The sequence below is a fragment of the Copadichromis virginalis genome, linkage group LG7 (assembly GCF_057382275.1).
Source record: "Copadichromis virginalis isolate Kocher_CV1m ecotype Utaka linkage group LG7, C_Virginalis_male_GT1.1, whole genome shotgun sequence".
Taxonomy (NCBI): Eukaryota; Metazoa; Chordata; class Actinopteri; order Cichliformes; family Cichlidae; genus Copadichromis; species Copadichromis virginalis.
In genome coordinates, this window is record NC_140624.1 from 70745551 (window position 1) to 70765554 (window position 20004).

General features: G+C 44.1%; 2 protein-coding genes across 2 annotated transcripts in view; both read left to right on the plus strand.

Annotated features, from left to right (window-relative positions):
• Positions 1 to 3629, plus strand: part of ptprbl (protein tyrosine phosphatase receptor type B, like) — a 29627-nt gene extending 25998 nt beyond the window's left edge. The window contains exons 29-34 of the mRNA XM_085465066.1: positions 464 to 598; positions 690 to 812; positions 950 to 1113; positions 1380 to 1515; positions 2067 to 2160; positions 3021 to 3629. Coding sequence (XP_085321192.1) covers positions 464 to 598; positions 690 to 812; positions 950 to 1113; positions 1380 to 1515; positions 2067 to 2156 — 648 coding nt within the window. The 3' untranslated portion in view covers positions 2157 to 2160; positions 3021 to 3629. The remainder of the gene's footprint in view (positions 1 to 463; positions 599 to 689; positions 813 to 949; positions 1114 to 1379; positions 1516 to 2066; positions 2161 to 3020) is intronic.
• A 5572-nt stretch (positions 3630 to 9201) lies between these two features.
• On the plus strand, positions 9202 to 19343 carry LOC146706825 (fibroblast growth factor receptor substrate 2-like). The gene is made up of 7 exons (XM_085465065.1): positions 9202 to 10627; positions 13937 to 14005; positions 14088 to 14179; positions 15095 to 15281; positions 16210 to 16344; positions 17055 to 17218; positions 18036 to 19343. The coding sequence occupies exons 3-7, from the start codon at positions 14114 to 14116 to the stop codon at positions 19059 to 19061; spliced, it is 1578 nt and encodes a 525-aa protein (XP_085321191.1). The 5' UTR covers positions 9202 to 10627; positions 13937 to 14005; positions 14088 to 14113; the 3' UTR covers positions 19062 to 19343.
• The last annotated feature ends 661 nt before the right edge of the window (positions 19344 to 20004 follow it).

Genomic DNA, 20004 nt, shown 5'->3' on the forward strand with positions numbered 1-20004 from the left:
GACTTGACATGCACCACACTGGAGACTCCTTCAAAGAGCAGTAAAGAGTGAAAACATAAAAACATGCAGTGCATCTTAGTTTTTACTCAGGTGAGTAGGGCCACCTAATAGCTTCTCCTTCATCGTTACTTCATTTCGCAGCTTGCCAGTCGGTGTTTTTTGGTGACCATACAATGATTGCAACACAAACACACCTGGCTTAGTTAGGACAGGGTTTAATTTTGGTTGGATGTGAAGAAGTCCATTGCAAAGACTGATCTCGATAAAGACTCATTTAGAAGTTAAGAGCAGGATGGGTGAAGACGAGATGATGAAGCTGGTCTCTGAAACCTGAGACAAAGACGATAAAGTGTTTACCGAGGTTAGAGAGCGTGTGAGCAGTAGCATCATTTTCTCATAGACTCCTATGAGTCAGTCACAGGGGTTGTCCGAATTTCGGGGGGTTCACGCTCTCTGTTTTCAGGGTAACAGCTTCCGGCGGGAGTACATCGCCACACAGGGTCCTCTGCCTGGAACTAAAGACGACTTCTGGAAGATGGTTTGGGAGCAGAATGTCCACAATGTGGTGATGGTCACTCAGTGTGTGGAGAAAGGAAGGGTGGGTAGCACAGAGGCAATGATTACAGAAACCATCTTCACAAACTCATCAGCCTGAAACAGTGAGGTTTTCCTCCTCTTCCTCCATCCAGGTGAAATGTGATCACTACTGGCCATTCGATCAGGATCCTCTGTACTACGGAGACCTGATCGTCCAGATGCTGTCAGAATCGGTTCTACCTGAGTGGACGATCAGAGAGTTTAACATCTACAGCGTACGTTTCACTGACAGCTGTCATCTTTGTTACAGAACCGGTTTGAGTGCGAAAGACGGCTCGAACGCTTGTTTCGTTTTATTCTTGAGAAACAAGAAAACGATCCCACCTCAGTTTAATGTGACTGTGCGTTGCAGGAGGAGCAGCTCGGCTTCAGCCGCCTGGTTCGTCAGTTTCACTACACGGTGTGGCCGGACCACGGTGTCCCAGAGACCACTCAGTCCCTCATCCAGTTTGTCCGTACTGTCCGAGACTACGTCAACAGGACTTCGGGATCTGGAGCCACTGTAGTCCACTGCAGGTACCTCATTGTGCCCTTAAAATATCAGCCTCTTCAGAGTGACGAACCACTGAATTCCTAGAATCTCAAACTGTGTGAAGCATCACATGGTCAGATGAGAAGTAATTATAGCTAAACCAACAGAAACCTCATAGTCTGAGAACCCTTATGTTTTTCACCAGTATAACACGCTAATTTGTGTTTGTGGACTAATGTGGACCATCCTGCTCATTAGCTGTGGTCAGTATACGACGTGTTTTTTGACTGGACTTTGGTCTTTTTGTCAGCGCCGGTGTGGGCCGGACGGGGACTTTCATTGTCCTGGATCGAGTGCTGCAGCAACTGGACGCCAAAGACACGGTGGATATCTACAGCGCCGTGTTTGACCTGCGACTCCATCGATCCCACATGGTGCAGACTGAGGTAGGACCAATGCTTCATGGGGGCAAACGTTTGTATGCCGTTATGTGGCATCTATCTCTGCACTTTTAATCGACTCTTCCTTTTCTGTGTGTCAGCCATATTTGTAGTTTGAAAATTGTTTAATCTGGTATGATGACTGAAATTTCACATTTGGGATTTCAGCACTGAAACTGCTGCTGAGAACCTGAATGAGTTCAGACTTATTATTTACATACTTCAATTTGTTTTCATGTCTGATGCTATGAGATGGTCCAGAGATGTCCTCTGAGAGCTTTCCTGAGCTGAGCAAATGTAAATATTAAATATATCAACGGAACCCAAGATCTCCTGTTTACAAGACGGGTTTTTTTCAGTTTGTCCTGACTGGCTAATCTGTGTTTCTAAAACTGGTCCTGACAAACACCTGAAGGCACTCAGTCACAGGTGACTAAAATAATCCCCCAGGCTGAAATGATAGACTCCTGTAATAATCCCATAATCTCTGCTGTCAGACTGAAAATGATATTTTGTAATCTGAGCTCAGGTGTGACTCACCTGCCACCTCTCCACAGGTGCAGTATGCATACCTGCATCAGTGTGTCAGAGACGTTCTCAGAGCCAGGAAGCTACGCAGCGAGCAGGAGGGATTGTACAGGATGTGAGGCGGTGAGTCATTGATAACCTTCATATTATTGATCCTACATATCAGATTACCACCCTCAGATTATGAACACATTATTGACAGATTATTGGTCCTTTTTACGGGGTGGCTGTAGCTCAGGTGGCAGAGCAGATCAGCCACTTACCAGAAGGTCGGTGGTTCAATCCCAGGCTGCTCCAGTCTGCATGCCAAATATCCTTGGGCAAGATACTAACCCCAAGTTGCTCTCCGATGCATCCATCGGAGTGTGAATGTGTGTGAATGTTAGATACTCAGCACTTAAACTTAGAAGAAGTGCCTGTGTGAATGGGTGTGATTGGGTGAATGAATTAGCTGTGTAAAGCGCTTTGAGTGCTCAGACAGAGAACAAAAGCACTATAACCAGTCTGTTTACCATTTAACAGACGTGGAGCCTCAGATTAACATCAGGTTATTGACAGGTTAATGACAGGTTATTGATGGGTTATTGACGGGTTATTTATGGGTTATTGAGAAGTTATTGACGGCTTATTGAGCCGTTATTGACAGGTTAATGACAGATTATTGATGGGTTATTGACAGGTTATTTACAGGATACAGATGGGTTATTGACGGCTTATAGAGAAGTTATTGACAGGTTACTGACAGGCTATTGACAGCTCATTGACAGGTTATTGACAGGTTAATGACGGCTTATTGAGAAGTTATTGACAGGCTAGTGACAGATTATTGATGGGTTATTGACATCTTATTTATAGGTTATTGACAGGTTGTTGCCGTTTTATGACGATTATTGACAGGTTATTGATGGGTTATTGATGGCTTATTGACAGATTATTAACAGGTTACTGACGGCTTATTGATGGGTTATTGGTCCTTTCCACAGACGCTGACCCTGACCGTAACGATTGTACTGACTGCTGAGCCATTGCTGAGCTCTTCAGAGAGACATGTCCATATATTTTTCTACAGTGTTCGTATGTCACAGAGAAATGTTTATAACTTTAATTTGTTTTAATTTATGTTCAGCTGTGTGATGTCTTTCTGTATAGATTATCTATAGATTATTGGTTGTATCATCTCCTATGTGTTTGATTTGCTGGAATATTGGCTCCAGTTTCTTGGTTGAGTTTCTGTTGTCCTGTTTATATCTCTGTCACAGGTGCTCATACCTGTAAGTTTACCTGTGCTTGTACCTGTAAGTGTACCTGTGCTCGTCTGTATGTGAGCAGCTTATTAAACACACAACACAAAATTATCAGCTCTCTAATTATTCATCCAGAAACTCTATGATAATCTGAGCAGGATTATTTCAGTACAACTGAACTCTGAGCGCAAGAAAAAAAAGAACATAAAGCTTCTAAAACAAAAGATGTTTTTCACTATGAATTATGGGACGAAATCGTCTCCTCTCCTGCTTCAGTGCTTCCTAAAGGAGATCCTATCCGGTCTTTAACTGATGATCTGATAAATCCTGCTTCCGGGTCCAAACTACTCTGCGTTTAATAAGTCTGTTGTGTTTTTAACATTTCATTCATTCATTCATTTCATTTATTTATTCATTTTCAGGCACAACAAATACCTATATTGAACATAAAATACACAAAACAAAAAACAAAACTTGCCTGAAAAAGGAGTGGGACGAAGAAAACTTATTAAATCCCACCCCTATACTCACTCATCAACAAAAAAAAACAATAAACTTCCCGCAGCTACGCCCATCATTGCATACAGACCCATCAACAGCCCCGGGCAGATACAAGCATCTAAGCGGCAGCTCGCAACCAACAATTAGAGCCTTCATAACTGAATACAGAATATATAAATTATAAATTGCATTACCACAGGTAACAGGCAGTAATAACTACAAGTAACAGACACACATACATATACATACATATATATCTACACACACAAGTACATATATGTACATACATACGCACACTTTATTTTTTATTTTTTTATTTTGGAATCCATACCAGCAGTGGTAAGAGGACAGACATTACAGAGCACACTAAAAGCATCATTGAGTATACTGTGACCAGACCAACTGTTTGTAGAGAAATTTAAATCTATGAATATTTTTGCATTGTTTCAATTGTAAACTCAGACTGTTCCAGATTTTCACACCACATACAGACACACAAAAGCCTTTACGGGTTGTTCGAGTTCTGGGTAATTTGAATTCTCCAAATCCTCTCACATTATAAACCTTTTCTCGAATTTCAAATCTAGTTTGTAAATTTGCCGGTAAAAGTTTAGTAAAAGCTTTATACAAAATTATGGATGTATTGTAATTAACCAGATCCTGGAATTTAAGTAACTTTGCCTGAAGAAAGAATTTGTGAGTATGATCTAGATAACCAGCCTTGTGAATAATACGCAGTGCTCGTTTCTGTACTGTGACTAATGGATTAGTTGTATTTTTATATGTATTTCCCCACACTTCCACACAATATGTAAGATATGGAAGAACCAGGGTACAGTACAGAGTACGAAGTGCATCTTTATCAAGGAATTGTTTCACTTTGTTCAAAACTGCGAGGCTTCTGGAAATTTTGGTTTTTATGTGTCTGACGTGGGGTTTCCATGAAATTTTGTTATCAATTATAACTCCCAAAAATTTGTTTTCACTCACATTATCAATTGGTACACCTTCAATGATAATTGGTAATTCTATATTATATTTTAAATTACCAAAAAACATTGCTTTAGTTTTATTTATATTTAATGATAATTTATTTATGTCCATCCATTTTTTTATTAATTTTAGCTCCCTGTTTACGGTCATTACAAGATCAGTATAATCATCGCTACTGAAAAATATGTTGGTGTCATCTGCGAACAGTATGAGTTTAAGTACTTGAGAAACATCAAAAATATCATTTATGTATACATTGAAAAGTTTTGGTCCCAACACTGACCCTTGGGGAACACCACATGTAATACCAAGTTTCTCTGAATGGTAATGCCCTATGCTAACATATTGTTCCCGACCTGTTAGGTAACTTTTTAACCAGTTACCAGCTTTCCCTCGAATACCATATCTTTCCAATTTATCCAGTAAAATTGAGTGATTGATTGTGTCGAAGGCCTTTTTGAGGTCAACAAAAATACCAACTGCATATTTATTTTTATCCAGTGTATCAGTAATTTCTTCTACTGCCTCAACTATCGCCATACATGCTTTGTATCTTGTTATACAGGGTAGGCCATTTATATGGATACAGCGTAATAACATGGGAATGGTTGGTGATACTAAAGTCCTGTTTGTGGCACATTAGTATATGTGAGGGGGCAAACGCCTCAAGATGGGCGGTGACCATGGTGACCATTTAGAAGTCGGCCATCTTGGATACAACTTTTGTTTTTTCAATAGGAAGAGGGCCATGTGACACATCAAACTTATTGGTAATGTCACAAGAAAACCAATGGTGTGCTTGGTTTCAACGTAACTTTATTCTTTCATGAGTTATTTACAAGTTTCTCTTTGTTCACAGCCATTGACATGTCGAAGAGGTTAACACGTGAGGAGTGGATCGAAATTGTGTTGCTATCTGGTGAAAGCAGTTTGTAACTCTGATAGCTCTGCTATCATAATCAATCTCTCAGTCAGAACATGCTATATCATGTTCAGGTGTAAACTAGCGAGCTAACTTCCTGCTAACTTCTAAATCTGTTAGACTTCATAAATCCTTTTCCTTTTTAATGGATGCCTGGATGTTAAACTTAATTGCTACACCTGGTAAAGCAGCCACACTGATCATTTTATTACAGATCCAGGCTTCGTGCCCAGGGTTGGCAAGCCACGACCATAGCTGGACTGGCCATCGGCATACCAGGCATTTGCTCGGTGGCCCAATTATTATTATTATTATTATTATTTTTGTAACGGTATAAACAATGAAAGGTGGTGGATTGGCCAGATGCTGGCTGGTGTGTAAAAATAACTCAGTTGTTTGGTGGTGGCTATGGCGGTGCTTCCACAGATTCAGTAACATTAGCAAGTGGTGGAGGCCAGGCAGGAGGAGAGACCCGAGGCAGCCGCCGGTCTGCGTGTCAGGTGAACTGAACTTCAGGTAAGAAGTTATGACCTGCAGTCTATCTGGGTCAGATATAAACCAAGTTTAGGTGGAGTTTACTTTCGTTGCGCTGACTTTTTACAGTCAGTTACAATAACTCGTACTGCGTGCTAGCTAGCATGACGGAGTTTCTATACAGCTGGGTGGGTGCTATGACATTACTGATAGTGAACTTTATTTTATTATAGTGATGTGCGAATCATGAACGAATCGTTCAATACTCGAGAATCACTTTACTGACTCATGAATCATGATTCACAAGCCCAACTGACTCACTGACTCATCCCTGTTGCTGTTAGCAGCAATGTATTAGCTTATAATTAAAATTGTGGAGAAAAACACAACATCCAGTTTCTTAACAAAAAGATTTCTGCTCTGAACTGGAAGAAAAAACCCTGAGTAGAAGCTCACATCAAGACAATAGCTCCTCGGTTCACAGTAGCATCGCTCTGCTAACATGCTAACAGCACATTTGAGCTACTCACCCCCTCCCTCCTGGCTCACAGCTTCTTCTTCTTCTTGGTTGGCAACCAATGTTAAGGCGCATTACCGCCCCCTGGCTCACAGCTCAGTGGACATTTAGATGAGAAAATATATATTTAACACATTTAAGGAAAATACTAATAAAATAAAAATAAACAAAATAAATGTTTATTAAGCAATTTTGATAGGAAATTGCTTAATTTTAGAAATGTTTTTACTCTTTTTTGCTCTATAAAATAGTTGTTTTCTTTTAGAATCATTCATCTTAGCAGTAGGATTTACATGAAAAGAGAAACAAATTAAGTTTGAGTGAAAATGTACATTTTTTGCACTCTCTGGTCGACTGACTCAGTGAATCAAATGACTCAAAAACCAATTCACTTTGGTGAGTGACTTATTAAAACTCGATTCAGTAAAAATAATCAAATTTACCATCACTATTTTATTATAAGATTTGTTATTAGAGTTGCCAACAGTCCCGTAAAAATGAAATCGCCCCGCATTCAGAGAAAATATTATGCGTTTCGTGTTGAGCTGAGAAGGAACACAGTTTGTCCCGGACTTCAGCTACAATGAAAAAAGACATAAATGTGTATCTCTGTATTACCAAACATGCCATATTGGCCCAGTTTATTTTTCTTATCATTGCTGTGAGGAGACCATAAATAGCATTTGTATTTTCTGTTGTACAGTTCATTTGCTGTTATGGATAAGAAGTCTTTTTTTGTGTCAAAGTAGCTGATAACTATTCAAATTCAAATTCAAATTCAAATTTTATTTGTCACGTACACAGTCATACACAGTACGATATGTAGTGAAATGCTTGGACAACTGCTCGTGACCTAAAGAAAACAAAAAAGGAAAAGGCTATGAATAAGATAGGAAATAAATATGAAAAATTAAAAAGGGTAAATTTAACTAGGAAGGAATAAAATATAAATTAAGGTTAAAAATGAAATAACTGTACAACACAAATTAGAATGAAGGGTAAATTTAACTGGGAAAGAATAAGATAAAATATATAAATTAAAGTTGAAAATGAAATAACTGTACAACAAAATACACAATAGAACTATATAAGAATGTATGAAGAAATATAAATAAATATATACACAATAACAGCAGCTGTACAAGTATTAACTGGAAATGAAGAATATAGTGACCAGTGTTGTGCGATCCACATTATGTCTTGTGCAGTGCAAATATGCTTAAAGTGATTTAAGTGATGAAGTGAAAACAATGTCCAGAAAGTCCAGTGTGTGTGTAAGAACTGTATGTGTGGGTCAGTACTGTGTGGTGGTGTGATTGAGAGACCGTATCGCCTGCGGGAAGAAGCTCCTCCTCAGTCTCTCTGTGTTGGTCTTCAGGGAGCGGAATCGCTTTCCTGACCTGAGCAGAGAGAACAGTCTGTTGTTGGGATGGCTGAGGTCCTTCACCATCTTCCTGGCCTTGGTCCAGCACCGCCTGCTGTAGATTGAGTGCAGGTCAGGGAGCTCGGAGCGGATGGTGCGCTCAGCTGACCGCACAACCCTCTGTAGAGCTCGTCTGTCCTGCATGGTGCTGATAGCTGCCAACATCTGCCAACAAATAATCTATAAAGTTATTCTATACAGTGTGTAACTGTTAATATAGAGCGTTGTTATTAAATTGATTGCTAATGCAATCATACAGCACACTGACTTCTGAGGAAATTTTAAATGGCACTAGTCATCAGAAAGGTTGCCGACCCCTGATTTAGACAGTTTGTAAGTCTCAGTGGTGCCGCAGTGTTTCTTCGACTTTGGGACTTGAAGCGAAGTTTGGACCCGGGCCGGAAACGGCTAATGATTTCAGACTTAAATACTGGAAAGGAAGCACTGAAGCTCCTTTCCTTCAGAGGACGCAAACAGCATTCATGTCCTAACTCAGTCACAGCTTTTACCTTCTGTATCATCAGCTCATCACGGCCAAGGAGGTTTTCGCCTCTTCTCCACTGACACTGCGCTAAAGACGCCAACGTCCTGCAACCACAAGGATCTGGTTCTAGACCCAGCACTGGTGGAGAACAGGGATCTGACAGGAGGAGCTGAGTAAATCCAGATTCCTCTGGAAGGAGATAAACCCAGATTAAAACTCTGCTGAAGCTTCCAAAATAAGACTAAAATTTAAACTTCCCTCTCTGAAGTCGTGCGATTCAAACAGATATCAGCTGAGGATTATTTGATCACCGCTGTTTGATCAATATAGGAAGGTTGATTAGTTATAATAATGTGAAAAAATGGATTCTTCCTGTCCCAGCTTTTCACAATAAAAGCCCAAAATAACAGCGAAGAACCTTGTAAAAAAAATAACAGAAGGATGTTATCTGCTGCAGAGTGTAGACTGAAATAAAAATCTTATTCTACTCGTTACAAAATAGAAGATTTATATCCATGAATATAAAATAAAATATATTTTTTATTCATTAGTCTAAAGATATTCTGCCCATAAGAATATGATGCTAGTGAGACAGAAGATTATAGTTTCCTTATTAAATTAACATTTTAAAATCAGATCAGTTTAATAAAGTAACAGCGTGAGGAATGAAACTGGTTTAATGATTTATCAATAATATTTGAATCATTTCTGATCAGTGGTCTGATTTAGTGACTTTTACAAAATAACTAAATTACATGTAAATAATTCATATAAAAGTTTTATAATAACTGTTACTGTCAGTGAGATCAGAGCAAGCGTGTGATGTTTGTAAAGAGCATGTGACCTTAGTTCAAACCTGGACCTCAGAATGATCAGCAGGATATTGATTACTCTGGTCTGAAGCTCAGGTATGAGGAAGAAGAAACCTCATCTGTGCGAGCACTCATCCTGCCTGTGAGATGTTCCCCCTCAGCGTCACTGGGACTCAAACCCACCATCTCCTGTTTACCACCTGCAGCTCACACCTGAAGCAGGCGAAGAGGAGTCTTGCTGGGCATCGGACAGAACGCAGGTTTAAGGATCTCTGCGTGTCTGAAGAGCGGCTTTGTTCCTGCTTGGTCTTGTTAATCGATCCGTGGTTGTCTCAAAGCAGCCGGCTGAATTCACTGTTGTCTACCAAGGTTTCAGGTCAACCCCCCACCCCCATTAAGCCCACGCTGAACTGCACGTGCTTTTACCTTTGTCCTTATCCAAAGGTCAAAGGTCAGACACTTTCTGTTACAGAGTTATTTCAGGATTTTATGAGAAATTTGTAGGACTTTTGATCACTTACACTGTTATCCTGACATGTGTTTGTGTGTGTCTGTGTGCCATGTTTAGATTGTTGTGAGGACCAGAAATTGGAACACTACTATGCTTGTGGGGACCAAGAGGCCTTATGGGGACAAAGTGCCCGTCCCCACAAGTTTGAAGACATTGTTGAGACTCAGAATGTGGTTTTAGCATCACAGTTAGATTATGGTTAGGTGTGTGTGTTTTGGTAGCTGTGTGTGTGTTTAGTTGCAGTGTGTCTCGGCGTCTGGCGGGGAGAGGCCCCGGCTGTCCCAAGCTCCAGAGGCCGCGCATGCGCCGTGTGGCGGGCTTTCCACATCAAGGCTGTGAAGTGTCGGAAGTTTGTCGGAGTGAGGCCGAACAGAGGACGCTGTGAGTGAACCAAAGAGTGTTTTAAAGGCGAAAAAAGTGTGTGAGGACGCGCGGGGGAAGTCTGCAGAGTACCCCGAAGGCTCGTCGATGGGTTTGAGCCGCTTCCCGCTGGTTAATCGGCGCAGACAGCAGCGTTAGCGGCGGCTGGAAGAAGTTGTAATTGTTTTTTGGCGCTCAGCGGCGAAGAGGAAAGATGGAGGATCTGCGGCTGTAGCCGCGGCTAACGCTAGCTGCCCCAGCGTCTTCTCGGCCCCAATCTGAGCTGCCGAGCGGCCCCAAGGGCGTCCCGCGGTTTGGATGCTCCCATCGGACACGGCGAAGTAGCCCCGTAAGTATGTTTCTTTGTCCCGGGCTGTTTGTTGGATGTTTGTGGGAACGAGCGGGCGGAGTGCGTCGGTGTGTAGCCCCGAGCTAATTAGCTGAAATCACGGTTAGCTTATTGAGCTTAGCTCCGTGCTGCTAGCTGCCATTACACCCACACACCGAAGTTTGTCAGCCCAACAAAGTTCACCGAGAGCGGGGCGAGAGTGGCGCGGCCTCGCGGGGAGAGGCTGTGACCCAGAGAGAAAGAAACACGGGCCATTATCTCACACACACTGTGGTAAAGTAATAAGTCAGTGTTTTCAGCCTCCCCCCGCACGCACGCACACACACACACGCATTCTGAGTGAGTGATTCAAAACAAGGAAGGACAGAAACACAAAGATCAGGCTGCTTTCATTCAGTCAGTGATCGATTAATCAATCGGTGCCAGTTTCATCTTATCATCTGTCAGTTATTTTATTGATTAATCAGTCAGCTGCTCCAGAGACCTTCCTTCAAAAATCAGTGTGCTCTATAAGGGAACCGTTTAAACTCTTCTGGCAGGAAATTATCTTCGTTATTTATTGATAAACAGGCTAATAATTATCTGAACGACTGAGTCAAAGGATCTGTGGGGGTTTGGAATATTGATTAGCTGATTATTATAGGTTATTGAGATTTCTTATATTGATCGATCAACTCTAGGATGTCGACATTTACAATCCTCGTTCCTCAGTTTATTTTATTTTATCTTCCTCATCTATAGCTTAATTTAACATCAAACCCATCAGACTGACAGGGTTGGGTGAAATCAGTCAGATCAATATCAGCCAGTCTTAGTATTTTCTAATCAGTAAAAAAAACGTTTGTTTTTTTTTTCATTTAAATTCAGACTTCATCCATTTATTGATTACTAATCATTGTTAATTACCTGATTGGAAGAGAAACAGCTGGCTGATTAATCAGATAATTAGTTGATTAAAGGTTTTTAATGTTTAAATGTTGGGACATGCGGTTGTAAAAAGCTTTGAAGATTGATTGTAGAGTGACAGATTAAAGGAAAAACAGTGTGAGGTCAGGAGACTGTCATCGTGGTTTCCTGCTGTTCACCCCGACTCTTCACCAGACACCATTCAGGAAAACAGGACTTTTACCTGAGAGAACAGGTGAGCTCCGGGTCTGCCCCTGTCCCTACTGCTGTGACGCAGGGTCTGTTTGGATCACAGGTAATTCAGTGAAACGTGAAAAAGTGGCCGAGTTTCCCGCCAGGTATAATCTGTTTTTGTGAATGGACTCTGGTGAGACGTTTCATGTCACTTCTACATAAACATGGACGTTATATTTAATCCCACACTGAGGAAAATTAACTGCAGCACAGGAGATGGGAAGAAAAGGTGAATCACAAAAATAAAATAAGAATAGAAAAAAAATAAATCAGTAAATTGGTCCATGGAAAAGGCCAAAATACTAACACGCCAACATGAAGACGGTGTGAACCTCCAACCTTCTGCTTACCCGATGGATCAGTGCTGTGAGATGTTTTGGGCTCGCGTGTCCCCGTCGTCATGTTTAGATTTATTGATAATAACTTGCATTAATGTCTGGATATTGATCTGTCCCCGAATCTGAACCCTGCTTTGGATAAAACTTCAAAACGCCGAAACTCGTTAAAGCACGTTTAACCCACAGAAAGTAAACAGAGTCACTCGGACCTTCAAAATAAAAGCATAAAAATCAGCTGTAAAAGTTTGTGATGCGCTCAGATTAGTGTAGATGTTTTTAATCTTCATGTGTCAGATTTTAGATGAAGGGTCATCGAATTTTGCTAAATGGAACAAATGCCGACCCATCGCCCGGTGGGTTGACCCAGTGTGACCGCACTGAGGTGGAGCTGATGATTTCAGACACACTTGACTGCTCTGCAGCTGAAAACAATGAAACTAAACCTAGTTATTGATTATTGATGACTGAAGCAGCTATGGTAAGGCTAGGTAAAGTTTATTTTCTTTTCTGAAGCTGGTCAGAGGCTGTTTTAAGATCATTTTCCCTTTTCTTGGACAGTGACACGTATGTGTCAGCTATGCGGCGTTCGGTCGCTGCTTCCACCTGTAAATAAAAATGACGGCTTTATAATCGTTTCCTGTTTGAGTCCAGCGCAAGCGAAGGCGCCGGCTCACGGGGCGGGCGGGGCTGTCTGTCGGGCAAATGATTAAAGTGAGTGAGTAAAGCCTTGAACGCCCTCACACGCTGAAGCTGTAAAATAATAAGTTCATTTGTTAAACTGAGCTTCACTTGCGTAATCTGGATCTGGCAGTGGTTTCCTGCAGCTCCCAGTGAGTCTGCAGAAAGCACCGTCTCAGGTTTAGAAAACTAAACAGGTGAATTCTGATTATTTTTAATTTGACAGTTTTCCTCCATCCAATAAAATCATGAAAAGGAATTAAAGAATTCATTTGAATGAAAAGAAACTTTAAAATCCAATCTCATTAAGAGCAACGACCAAAGAAAGTGACGGACCAATGAGAGGCAGCCGTCAGACGTAAACAGTTCAGCCTGGATCATCAGAGCGGCGTCATTACAGCAGCAGCAAAAATGATTTCAGGAGTAATGATCGAGATTTCTGTGACGCATGAAAGCGCAGACCGATGCTGTGTTTGAGAGTGTCACAGGATGTGTGATGCACCCTCTGCCAGCACATCAGTGACTGTGTGACGGCTCTGAAAACGAGACACGCTGCGATCGGTGATTGAGCCGACATTGATCCGAGCATTGAACTATGTTTTAGCCTCTTTAAACAGTTTTTTGTGGAAGGATGATTTTAGAGCGTTTTTGTCTTTGAGAGTAATCCGGCAGCGGCAGCTTGAAGTGGCGTGCTGCAACTGGAGACTGCGTAACAATCCCAAAAGCCAGCTAATGTTTTTTTATATTAAAAAAACATAAATAATTTGTTTAATTAACAGGAGCACTATTATGATGAAAAAGAAAAACGGCAGCAGAAAAACAGAAGGGTCAGAGGTCACGGCACCTTATCGTCAGACTGGACAGAAGAAATGAGGAAGCGTTGAGCAATGGTCACAGGGTCAGGGTATCAAAGCGATCTGGCGTCCTCATGAATGCCTGTCGTGTTATTAAGGTGACAGTAACACGAGTGAAGTGTGGCGCAAAATGCCAAACATCAACTTCTTCTTTAACACCAAATGTCACCTGAAAATCATCAGACAAAATAATGCAAAAAACAAACAAACCGAGACTGTTGATGATGCAGAGTGATGTCAGAGGGCAGTGTGATCTTTTATTTTGGTGCACTGAGCCTCACCTGCTGTTTCTTGTGCAGAGCTGCTGTTCCTGTTTGACCCCTGACGGCTCTGAGGATGGAAGCAGGGCTACCGGAGGCAGGATCTAGGTGAGTCCACCAATCGGGGAGCAGGGTGCGTGCGTCGTCTGGGTGCTGCCATGTTTCCTCACGTGCCTTCTCCTTGCTGCAGACATCAGATGGTGCTCTGAAGAAGCCATGGGTAGCTGCCTAAGCTGTCCAGAGAAAGAGTCGATTCCAGATAATCATCAGAGTAAATTCAAGGTGAGTCCTGCCCCGGCCTGCCTCACCTGTACGCCCACACGTCCCGTCGCTCGCTCATTACTCACAGCCCTGCTGCACACCTGCCGACGTGTCTCCACGTGAGGGTGGCTGATTGGTGAGCAGGTTGGGCTGTGGGCGGAGCCTCAGCTCCCACAGCTGTAACAGCAATGGGCTGTAAGTCTAAACGGGTTTATGCTGGGAAATGAGTCAGAGATCAGCTGATCTAAGAAAAGGGAGGAGAGTCTTCAGGTCACGTGGTTAAAGTTCTCGTCCTCTGATTGCTCAAATCATCAATAATTTATGACCAGCAGGCAGGAGGTGATATCCGCCTCATTGAGAGGGCGCAGGTTCTCCGGGTCACAGTGGTCTTATCCAAATTTTTGAGTGCATTGTCCCTTTAAAGGGGACATGAAACGCTGCACATATGCTGATTCACGCCACTGAGCGCTGCTCTTACAAACTGACATAGTTGTAACGTCGTGTGGTTGGTTGCAGCTAACAGAATGAAATGTGATGTCACAGAGTGACACCGGCAGTAACTGGGTGATCATGACGGGCTACGTTTGCTGTCTCACTGCATAGTAAACAAAGATCCGCCATGTGGTGCTTAAATAAAACTTCAGTCTGTGGAGATGTTTGTGATGTAGAAGGTCCTCGGGCTTAAATGAGCAGCTGCAGGCTGCACGACCTCCGTCAGTTTGTAGGTGGCATTAGATGTTTGTTTGCTTCTGAACACAAGGCCGTGAGAAGTTCACGTCTTGTGTTCAGCATGAAGACAGAGCACGCTCCGTTAAACTCATCCTCAGGATTAAGATTCACTGATTTCTGCAGATGTGTGCCGATACTGGGTGTGGTGCCGGTAAAGGCGTGAAATGTCAGAGGTCATGACGCTCTCTCTCTCTCTCTGCCCGTCAGGTGATCAATGTGGACGACGATGGAAACGAACTGGGCTCGGGAGTGATGGAGCTGACCGACGCCGAGCTCGTCCTCCATACCCATCGCCGCGATGACGTCAGGTGGCCTTATCTGTGCCTGCGCCGCTATGGCTACGACTCTAACCTGTTCTCGTTCGAGAGCGGCCGCCGCTGCCAGACGGGCCAAGGTAAGAATCCGTGTGTGCCAACAGGAAATGAGGTCACCACAAGATCGTGTGTGTGTGTGTTGATTAAAGGTGTTTCTTGTTTCTGGTCTCTGCCTTGCTATGATTCGCTGTCAGGAGGGGGGTGTAGGAGGGGCCGTTAGGTCAGGTGGCCTAGTAAGTCTCAGCAGAATGTCCTTTGTCCTGCCCCGCCCCCGATCAGTATTGATCAGCTGTCGGTGAAAGAGCGTGTGGGTCAAAACCTGCCTGCAGTGTGTGTGGTGCGTGATCCACCTGGCTTTGGTTCCTGTGAGGAGTCAGCAGAACCACCAAAATGATCCAGATCAATAGAAAACCAGTTGATCTGGATCATTCTGATAGTTGATCAGCAGCTCCTCCCACCGCTCAGCGTCCATCGTAGGAACGTCTCTTAGATGTAGGAGGAGCTAAATTTTCACTTCAGTGATTGTAGATCATGTGCATTTTTCTGCAAATGCTCAGTCGCAGCATCACTCATCCAGAGCATGACTCTGGGTCCGCCCACCACAATAGCGTGCTAGTGACATGAGAAAAACTTTCCTCAGCTCTGATTGGCTTGTTTCCTGCCTGCTGATTGCCTCCTTGGGCAGGAAGCTGTTTGTGTCTTCAGAGATTAGACCGATCCCCTCATCTCTCTTCCTGTTTCCTGTGGGTGAGGCTGCAGCTGACAGAGTGCAGCATAGTAACCACAGTAACCAGATTACCTGTTACTGATCTCACCTGTAAGTGTTCTTAATGTTGTTGCTGTTGGTGAACCCTTCACTGTGACTTCACCTGTAAGCTCCACCTCCTCCTGGACTCACCTGAGCTCAGTTTGATTGTCCTAATTCAAACTCAGTGTTCTGTAGTTTAAACCTGGCTGTTTCTACCTGACCAGGTGTGGGTGCTCATTTTAACCTGTGTGTGTGTTCAGGCATCTTTGCCTTCAAGTGTGCTCGCGCTGAGGAGATCTTCAACATGCTGCAGGAGGTGATGCACAGCCACAGCATCAGCGTGGTGGAGGAGGCTGTGCTGGAACCCAGCCACCAGGCGGCGCTCACGCCCGCAGGTAAAAACACCTGACAACCGTGGAGTGAAATGACATGTGGGGAGGGAAAGAGAGCACCAAATCTCTGTGTTGTGTCGCCCTCTGGTGGCTGTTAGATGAAGTGAAGGTTCATGTCAATTCCTGTTGGAGACCAGGTCAGGTGCTGTCAGGAGGGTGATCAGTGATTGGAGGCTTGAATATCTTAAAGCCTTCAAGGTTCAAGGTTCTTTATTTGTCACATGCATAGTTATACAAGTATAACACACAGTGAAATGTAGCCTGACACGCTCCTCGACATGTGCAAAAATGGGGGGGGGGGGGGGGTGTAGAGGAAGAACATTATATATATATATATATATATATATATATATATATATATATATATATATATATATACACACACACACACACACACACACACACACACACACACACACAGACATATAGTATATACACTGGGTGAATGTGCAGAAGTAGCAGCAAGCAGGTGAATTCTGTACATTAATATGAATAGACATCTGACTATTTTACAGGATAGACAATATAAACATATTTAAAATTAAAGGAATTGAAATGTACATTGTGCCTTGGTTTAGAGTGTCTGGAAGAGAGTCCTGTCCTTCAACATGAAATTCAGGTGTTAGTGTATTTTTACCATGTGACGTTTACAGGTGCAGGTCACATGCTTACTCACTAAACTCCTCCCATCTCTCTTTCCCCTCTGGCTGCAGCTCTTGGCTACTCGGTGCCGTCTGTGCCAAACGGTGTCACGCGGATCCCATCTGTAGGCGAGGCACCATCTCACCCATCCAGTCGTCACCCGTCTGTGGCGAGCACCCGGCTGCCGTCGGTGGGGGAGGAGTCTACGCACCCTCTGCTGGTGGCCGATGAAGCGGTAAGTCTCACCTGCGATCCTCGCTGTCGGGGGCGGGACATCCTGAGCTCTGTGTGCACTTTCAGCAGCACTGCCCAGTCACGTTTGAGCATGGTTAAAATACACCTGCACAGGAAGTGTTTTGTTCTATGCACAAGCAGAGAACGGCTTCTTCCTGCATCTGCTTTTCACAATAAAAGCCCCAGACTGCTGGTAAACTCTTTCTACAATATAGTGACCCATTAAACCTGACACAAGTACACCTCAAGCCCCTGAAGGTTTTATCAGATACTGTGATGTTATCATGTTGACCAATAGGCTGAAATGACCCCTCATTAGAAAAGCATTGTGTCAGTTAGTTTCAACACAGTAATGTACAGAAATCGATCAGAAACCTGTCGACCACATCAATCTGTACCTCAGACCTTAGTTAACAGTAGCTCCTGCATTTTAATCAAACACCTGAAGAAAACGTTGAGTTTAACCTGCAGTGCTGACCCATCAGTTTTTAGATCAGGTAGACACAGGTCTGATCTTCACTAGCAGAACATAAAGTCCAGCTGAAGGAATCTGCTACCTGAAAACTCTCCTGAGAGATCACCTGGGGACCACTGATGATTGTACAGGTGTCTCACTCCTCTGACCTGTTAGCTTTACCTGGAGGACTTGGACTGCTCGTCATCTAAATAAATGAGAGATGTGACACACCTGGACAGTCCGAGGGTTCAGGTGATCGTTTCCAGATGTTTTCCGTGCTCCTGAAGCTTTCTGTCACTTTAAAGTTTGTCAGTATGGTGACCTGTAGGTAACTGGGTCTCACCTATCTATCTGTTCACAGGTACACACCTACGTCAACACCACGGGGCTCCTGGAGGAGCAGCCGAGCCCGCTAACTGTCACCACCCCGCTGGAGAGCCCTACCTCTCCACAGTCTCAGTGTCCGCCGACGCCTCCGCCCCCTCCGAGGGTCCGCGGGGAGCCACCGCCACCGACGCCCACCCCAGCAGAGCCACAGGTGTTGCTGGAGCCACAAGGCGTGCGTTTTGTGCTGGGCCCCACGCCTGTTCAGAGGCAGCTGATGGAGCGGCGGCAGAAGGCGCTGAAGGATGCCGCCGAGCACCAAGAGACTAACGGCCACGGCGAGAAGCCCACCGAGCCTGAACCCGCCGCCACGCACTCCAACGGCTCGTCGGCTCCTCGCCGCCACCGCCCGCCCCCCCTCACACCCGACCTGCAGAATGTCAATAACTCGGCCCAGCGGCGCACGGCCCTGCTGGACTATGAGAACCTGCCAGCGCTTCCGCCCGTGTGGGAGGCGAGGAAGCCGAGCTCCGAGGACGAGGAGAAGAGCTGCGGCGGCTCCAAAACGCCGTCGCTCAATGGCTACAACCACCATGCCCACCACCACCTGCACCACTCCTACTCCCACCCGTTGTCCGCTGCGCTCGAGTCCTCGCACAACTACGTCAACACAGAGAACGTCACGGCGCCGCTCAGCGCCCATCGGCCTGACACGGCCCGCCGCCGCGTTGATGGGCCCACCATCTTCAACTTTGACTTCCGCCGGCCGCTGGTGTCGGGCCACAGCGAGCCGCCCAAGACGCTCAACTACATCGAGGTGGAGATGGACAGCGGGGCCGGGAACAAAGGCACCTCCGACGGGAGCAATCCCCACACACCGCGCACCCCCTCCTCGCCGTTGCCCCCCACCACCCCCACCCGCCGCACCGAACTCTATGCCCTCATCGACATCGAGCGCACCGCTGCCATGTCCAACTTACAGAAGGCGCGGCCGCGGGACGACGGCACGTCACGCAAGACGAGACACAACAGCACGGAGCTGCCCACCAAAAGCACGGCGTGACACCCCCCCCCTCCCCCGTTTTTACTCTGGGCTCCACGCCGAGCCGCACACGGACTCCATGAGCCGGACACTTCCTGCAGACAGACTGATGATGACATACCTCTGCTGGAGGCGGCGTGCTGATGATGTAATAGACTTCCTTATATGGTACAAATCAGTATTACTGAACAAAGCATTCCATTTAGCCTTTTATACGAGTCACTACGTGCTGCTGTAAGTCACTTATGTTCTACATGTACAGTAGATGTGCCACAATAAAAGTCTGGTTTTATTTCTACTGCAGAGCCTGTTTGGGGAGGAGTCTGTTTAGCTCATTTAAATGTCTGAACTAGTGATGGTAAATTTGATTCTTTTTACTGAATCGAGTTTTAATGAGTCACTCACCAAAGTGAATCGAATTTTTGAGTCATTTGATTCACTGAGTCAGTCGACCAGAGAGTGCAAAAAATGTACATTTTCACTCAAACTTAATTTGTTTCTCTTTTCATGTAAATCCTACTGCTAAGATGAGTGATTCTAAAAGAAAACAACTATTTTATAGAGCAAAAAAGAGTAAAGACATTTCTAAAATTAAGCAATTTCCTATCAAAATTGCTTAATAAACATTTATTTTGTTTATTTTTATTTTATTAGTATTTTCCTTAAATGTGTTAAATATATATTTTCTCATCGAAATGTCCACTGAGCTGTGAGCCAGGGGGCGGTAATGCGCCTTAACATTGGTTGCCAACCAAGAAGAAGAAGAAGCTGTGAGCCAGGAGGGAGGGGGTGAGTAGCTCAAATGTGCTGTTAGCATGTTAGCAGAGCGATGCTACTGTGAACCGAGGAGCTATTGTCTTGATGTGAGCTTCTACTCAGGGTTTTTTCTTCCAGTTCAGAGCAGAAATCTTTTTGTTACGATACTGGATGTTGTGTTTTTCTCCACAATTTTAATTATAAGCTA

Coding starts and splice junctions, on each gene's coding strand:
- LOC146706825 (XM_085465065.1), top strand. CDS start 14,114: ATGGGTAGCTGCCTAAGCTGTCCAGAGAAAGAGTCGATTCCAGATAAT. Junction 15,282..16,209: donor CCGCTGCCAGACGGGCCAAG/GTAAGAATCCGT, acceptor GTGTGTGTTCAG/GCATCTTTGCCTTCAAGTGT. Junction 17,219..18,035: donor TGCTGGTGGCCGATGAAGCG/GTAAGTCTCACC, acceptor ATCTGTTCACAG/GTACACACCTACGTCAACAC.